Source organism: Sapajus apella, unplaced genomic scaffold (genome assembly GCF_009761245.1).
Source record: "Sapajus apella isolate SASKATOON/1434 unplaced genomic scaffold, GSC_monkey_1.0 scaffold29, whole genome shotgun sequence".
NCBI lineage: Eukaryota > Metazoa > Chordata > Mammalia > Primates > Cebidae > Sapajus > Sapajus apella.
In genome coordinates this window covers 19,170,507-19,176,506 of record NW_022436969.1, presented here as the reverse complement: position 1 = coordinate 19,176,506, position 6,000 = coordinate 19,170,507, and the positions used below count along the sequence as shown (strand labels likewise).

At 46.8% G+C, this 6,000-nt stretch overlaps 1 protein-coding gene across 16 annotated transcripts in view; it reads right to left on the bottom strand.

Moving 5' to 3' along the window:
* Window positions 1-1,952: 1,952 nt before the first annotated feature.
* PTPRM (protein tyrosine phosphatase receptor type M) overlaps window positions 1,953-6,000 on the bottom strand; it is an 816,519-nt gene continuing 812,471 nt past the window's right edge. For 13 of the 16 annotated variants that reach the window (XM_032293487.1, XM_032293490.1, XM_032293488.1 and 10 more), the window contains one exon: window positions 1,953-2,796. In XM_032293487.1, the coding sequence (XP_032149378.1) occupies window positions 2,743-2,796 (54 nt within the window). In that variant the 3' untranslated portion in view covers window positions 1,953-2,742. The remainder of the gene's footprint in view (window positions 2,797-6,000) is intronic. The other 3 variants (XM_032293498.1, XM_032293499.1, XM_032293502.1) reach the window with 2 other exon arrangements.

Genomic DNA, 6,000 nt, shown 5'->3' with positions numbered 1-6,000 from the left:
AACAACATGGTTGCTGCTTCCCTTCTGCCTCTACATCTTGTATCAAATGACCCCTGCGGCGCACCCCATCTGAAAACATACAGAGAGTGGAATTCTGGAAACGCTGCTCAGTCTTGCTGTGCTGACATGTTACAAAAGAATCATCAGGTGCTGCTGTGAAGCTGACTTCAGTCCCAGGCATTGAAGTTTCTGTGGGGGTGGTTCCAGATGCCACAACAGAGGGGAACCCAGAGCACTGCAAGATGACAGAGAAGGACTCTTAGCCAATAGGGTGGCTTCTCTTGCTTGCGAGGGGCAGAGGCTTTCTCTGTGTATTGGAAATAACAGATCTCAACCATGCTGCAAGCCCTCGTGGGAAATCAGAAAAAGACACAAAAGGCCTGCCCTTTCCATTACCGTTTCTGCTAAGAGGCAAAATAAGTGAAAAAGATAAAAATCCAAGGGACTGAAAAGTCTAGAGGAAACAACTAGCTCCCGTGTGAGGCCGGGTATTACGACACAGGGAATGACGGGGAAGTGGGCTGTGTCATTAGACTCGTGCATCTCAGGTCACTTCCTCGCCATGCTCGGATGAGCTCTTTCACCCAGGCAGAGGGACTGGAGCCCAGAGCCATGCTGCCACCACAGAGGGCCAAGGGCTTCACCACACTCCCCTGGTCAGGGTCCAACTCACCCACAAAGGGTGCAGTGGTCCACATCTTCATCTCTATTCCTACATCCTGGAGAAATCATTTTGAAGAGGGACAGACAAAAATAGCAGCCTTCTAATCTTTTAGGAGCTTAGCAAAGAGAACTGGCTGGGAGGGCGAGTGGCCATTCTCCTGAGGAGTCTGGGTGTGAGGCACTGAGTGCAGACTCCAAGCTCTGCTGCAGCCAGGCTTCCTGGGGGAGGACAGTGTCCCACCCACCCAATTTACGGAGGGTTCTAGAGAAACTGACACCAATCAGGGTGTATGGGTTGCTCAGGGTACAGTGAAGTGGTAAAGGTCTAACATGCAGATGTCCAGGTCAGTCCTCTGGGAGGGCAATCTCTGCCCTTTAAGTCTTTGGCCACCAAGATCCCCAGAGCAGGCAGGAACAGTGCCCTCAAGCCTCTCCACTTCCATGGGGTGTGGCAGGCCAGAATCTGTCTCAGCACTAGTGGACTCTGTGAGGGTGCTGCAGAGGGTGAGGGTAGTGAGGGTGCTGCCCCTCCAACTCCCATGGCTCTGGAGGCTTCCGGCACTTGCTGGCCACTGTGACTTTGGACGGGTTATTCAGTCTTTGCTAGCTGGAGTGTCTTCACCTGGTAGGTGGGTTTCCTATGGTACCTGGATTGTTTTGGGAGCACATGCTACCACATGGGAAGGTGCTCTGCATGGTGTCTGGCTCACAAGTGGTGTTCGATAGAGCTCTTGGTAATCATTAACACAGCCTACAACCCAAGCTAAATGCAAGCTGTGAGGCTGCAGGGCACCTGCCTCCCGTGTCAGTGGCCAGAGCCCGAGTGGCCTGGCCCAGGTGCCCTGCGTGATCTCTCCACGTTCAGCCATCTTTCCCTTCTGGCGGGAACTTGTTCAGCTCCATGTCCTTAAATGCACTGATTCTCTAACCCTTTAAAAACTGTTTTCTCAGCCAGCCTTGGGTTGGCCTGAGGCATGGAGAGGACAGATACTATCCCCCACAGATTGAGCGGAAACAGGAAGAGGTTGCCTCAGTCAGCAAGTCCCGGCCATGGCCCCTGGCCCAGCTGCCCCACCAGGTCAGGATTGTGGCCAGGGGCAGGCTCATGGCTGCGCCTCCTCGGCACCTCCACGGGCCGGTGCTCTCACTGACGAACGCTCTCTTAAAGAGCGCTCCTGCACCTGCTCCCGCAGACAGGTCCCAGCGCACACTCTCCCCCGGTGCGCTGGTGTGACGGGTGCAGCCTCCACCGCCCGTGCGCTGGGACACCAGGAACACGCCACGACTGCTCACGGGTCATCATTTATTGAGTTGAGAATTCACAGAAAGTAACATCATACAGAAAATAGTTTCCAGGCCTTAAGAAAAATGATTGTCACTCACTGTGCTTCACAAAAATTTCTTTTAATGAATAAATAATTTGATGAAATCAAAAATATATACAATATAAACAAATGGAAAAGCTCTGGGTCCATGAATCTGACTGTTGCGTTTTGCATTTTGTGAACCGAGTCCTCCCCCAAGCTTTTCCCTTGGAAACAATACAAATCTGATAGAAACGATGACTCATACAACATCTCTGTGTTCATTACACGTTTATCGGTTAGTCCTGGAAAGCTACATAAGCATATATTATGCAACATGTTAAAGTACAAATATTACCTAAAATAATATATTATAATGCCAGGTAGCATTCTCCACAGAACAAAAACATACACTCAGCTGAACAATCACGAAGGATCACGGGCCACAAAATAATACTCCAAAGGTACAAATTCCTTCATAAGAATAAAGTTGTGCTCTTCAGTTTACCAGATGTCTACGCTGCTCTAGGAAGCCGGTGGCGAGGAGTACGGGACTTGGCGACTGTGGCTGTGTGTGTGTTTCTGTCAGGCAGCAGCATTACTGGGATCAGGCAGTGCAAGCAGTTTTAGAAACACTTTCTTGGGCTCTTAAAAAGAGCCAATTATGCAAAGCAAAATAAGCATATTGAGAAGTCTTCATCTCTTCTGCACAAATACCATGGAACGTCTTGGCTTTGTGGTACAAAAGGGACTGTTTACAGAGCTGTTTACGCCATCAGCCAGAATTCAAGTATTCCAGGGCCACCTCGTAGCAGAACTTGTACTGATCCTGGAAAACAGAAGGGGAAAGTGTCAGCTCAAGAATATCTCAAAGTGCCCTAGTCTGGATATAAAGTACATGGCCATCCTCACTGGGACTATCATAGTGTAGGGTCTTAATGGGAAGATATCAATCTGGGAAGGATTTGAATTAGAAATGAATCAGAAAGTCACGTTTCTGAACTCCAAATAAATTCACTGTTTGGAGATGCTCCCCACAAAGCTGGATGAAAGGTATTTTGCTACCTGTACTGGCAAGAATTTCTGGAAGGTTCTGGACACCTGGAACCCTAAATATGTTTGTCTACACATGTTTTCCAGGATATCAAGATGCTGAGCTTTGTACAGGAGGGTCAGGGGTGGAAGAAAAGGTAAGAAGTGGTGGAGGAAATGCCTTTGTGACATCTTTCCCAAGGCCCTTGGTACCTAGATGAGGCCTCACAGATGACTCAGCTTTATCTTTGACTTCAGTCTGTAGTAATTCCTCAATCTCATGAGAATTTCATAAGTACCTCCTGAATACCAAGCCCCTTGACTTGGTCCCTGATTTTGAGAAGTCCATGATACAGTGAGGAGGATGAGACAGGTAACCCAGTGACAACACAGGAGGTGGAATGGTCCCTAACATGTGTGGCGGGCTCGGCAGAGGGCAGGTCTTCTTAGGGAGGATGGCAGTGGGAAGTAGGGGAAGAGTGCCTTCCCCAGATGAGACAACTGATGCATGGAGTGGAAGCAGCCTTGGTTTGCCCTGGACGGTCCCGGCATGATCCTCTTTTACTCTCAAAGTGCCCTAGTTTGGATAAAGTATATGGCCATCCTCACCGGGACTGGAGTTAATTAAAACAGATGTTCCAGGGCAGAGGCGACAGGATGAGGCAAGGCACACAAGGGGAAATGTTCAAGACCCTCTGTGAACCACAGACCAGTTCTTCATCAGGCAGGGAATTAATTTCTCCCTCCTTTTTTTTTTTTCTTTTTAAGAGACAGGGCCCTTTGTTACCCAGGCTGGGGTATGGTGGCACAATCTTAGCTCACCGCAGCCTTGAACTCCAGAGCTCAGGTGATCCTCCCGCCTCAGCCTCCTGATTAGCTGGGACTATAGGCACAAGCCACCATGCCCAGCATGGAATTCATTTTTCTTGATCTCAGCTTTCCTGGATCATGTACCTTGGCCTGAGCAAGCCCTGAACAAGGTCCTGGCTGAGGTGTGCTCTCGGGTGGCAGGGGAGAGCATTCTGCACCTGTGTACATGGAGTATGCTGATAGAACCAGGCCTGGGAGTGTTCTCTGAACCCAGCAGAGGGACACAGGGCTTGAGGAGGCTTCTGCCTACCAGCTGGCAGGAGCCGGGCCCTGAACAGGGCCTCAGGAACTGGAAGGCTCTCTGCTACTTCTGGAGGAAACAAGCTTTCACATGTGTGAGTGAGGCTCAGCACCACTGTCTCTACCCATCACAGCCACAACCAAGGAAACATATCTATTTTTTTTCATTTTGCCAAATTAATTGAAAATGTCCAGTATTTCTTAAATGCCTCCTACTATGTCACTGAAATTTCCTTTTCTTCACCTACCCTCGGTCCCGTAAATACCCTGGTAGTCAAACCTATTTATTTGAAGACAAGAACCATGGTTTGTCCCTCTTTGTATAATGTAAATCTCTAGCACAGAATTGACACAGTTGAGAGTCAAAGTTGGCCGCATGTATAAATGATGACAAGCCATGGATTTAGCAGCATTTGATCCAACTCAATACACATGTACCGCTAGAGACGGGGATTTTATGACACACTCAGTCCTCTGGGAAGTCACGATCCAGAGGCGAAGACGGAGAACAAGGAGATCATTTCAATCTACTGAAGGTGCCACAAGATTAACACTCAGTAGGAATAACACTCATGAGGAAGTCTTACATAAAAAGAAAATAACAGGTAATAGTGAGGGTGTGGAGAAAGTGAACCCTCATACATGGCTGGTGGGAATATCAAATGGTGCAGCCACTTTGGAAAATGGTCTGGCAGCTCCTCAAAAGGTTAAACGTAGAATTCCCATATGACCTAGCAATTCTACTACTAGGTATACATCTAAGGAAACTGAAAACGTGTATCTACGTAATAACTTTGTAAACAAGTGTTCATGGTGCATTACTTGTAACAGCCAAAAGGGCAAACAACTCAAATGTACATCAATAAAATGTAGCATAGCCATAAAGTGGAATATTACTTGGCTATGAAAAGGAATGGAATACTAATATGTTCTACAACATGAATGAATTGAAGCATGGATGAATCTGGTGAGTGAAACAAGTCAGATTCAAAAGGGCACATATTCTTTTTCAACGAAACATCCAACATATGCAAATCTATAAAGACTGAAAGCTGACGAGTGGTTGTCAGAGCCTGGAAGTGGGTAATGGGAGTGACTGTTAGTAGGTCTGTGATTTCTTTGAGTGGGGTTAAGGGGGTGATGGAAATGTTATACATTTGGATTATGGTGATAGTTGTATGCTCTGTGAATATACTGAAAACCTGTGAATGATATACTTTAAAAGGGGATTTTTTTTTTTAATTTGGGGTACATGTGCTTGTTAATTACATGGGTATTACACATGTAATGGTGGGGAATGGGATTCTAGGGTTTTCATTCCCCCAAATGAATGTTCATCGTGCATTACAGGGCTGGTAGGAATGTAAAACACTGAAAACTGATTACAACTGAACAATATACCCAGTAGGTAATTTTTTAACCTCCCCCCCCCCAGCCCACCGCCACTTTTGGAGTTTCCAGTGTCTGTTATTTCCATCTAAAAGGGGAAACGTTATGGTATGTAAATTACATCCCAATAAAGTTTTATTTCAAAAAAATAACTAGTAGAAAAATGCTTACTCCATGATGTGAATCCTACCTTTAATGTCTATCAAGGGCTCAGGTAGGGCTGGAACTGGGCAGACTGACATAAGAGACATGAATCCAATTGTTCTTTGCTTTCTAGTGAGTCATGGGTCTGAGTGCTCCATGCTGACCAGAAGCCTCAGGTCCTGTGAACTGTCTCTGAGATCCTGGCCAATCCATTCCCCTCTGGTCATAAAACAGGAGGTTGGATCATCTTTAAGGTTCCCTTCCAGCTTTCTCAAATTAGAACTTTAGGACTTGGTTTGCCTTTAAAGTAAGTCTGATGACCTATGAGAAGGTGTTCCTTAAATTATCTCCTAGGGCA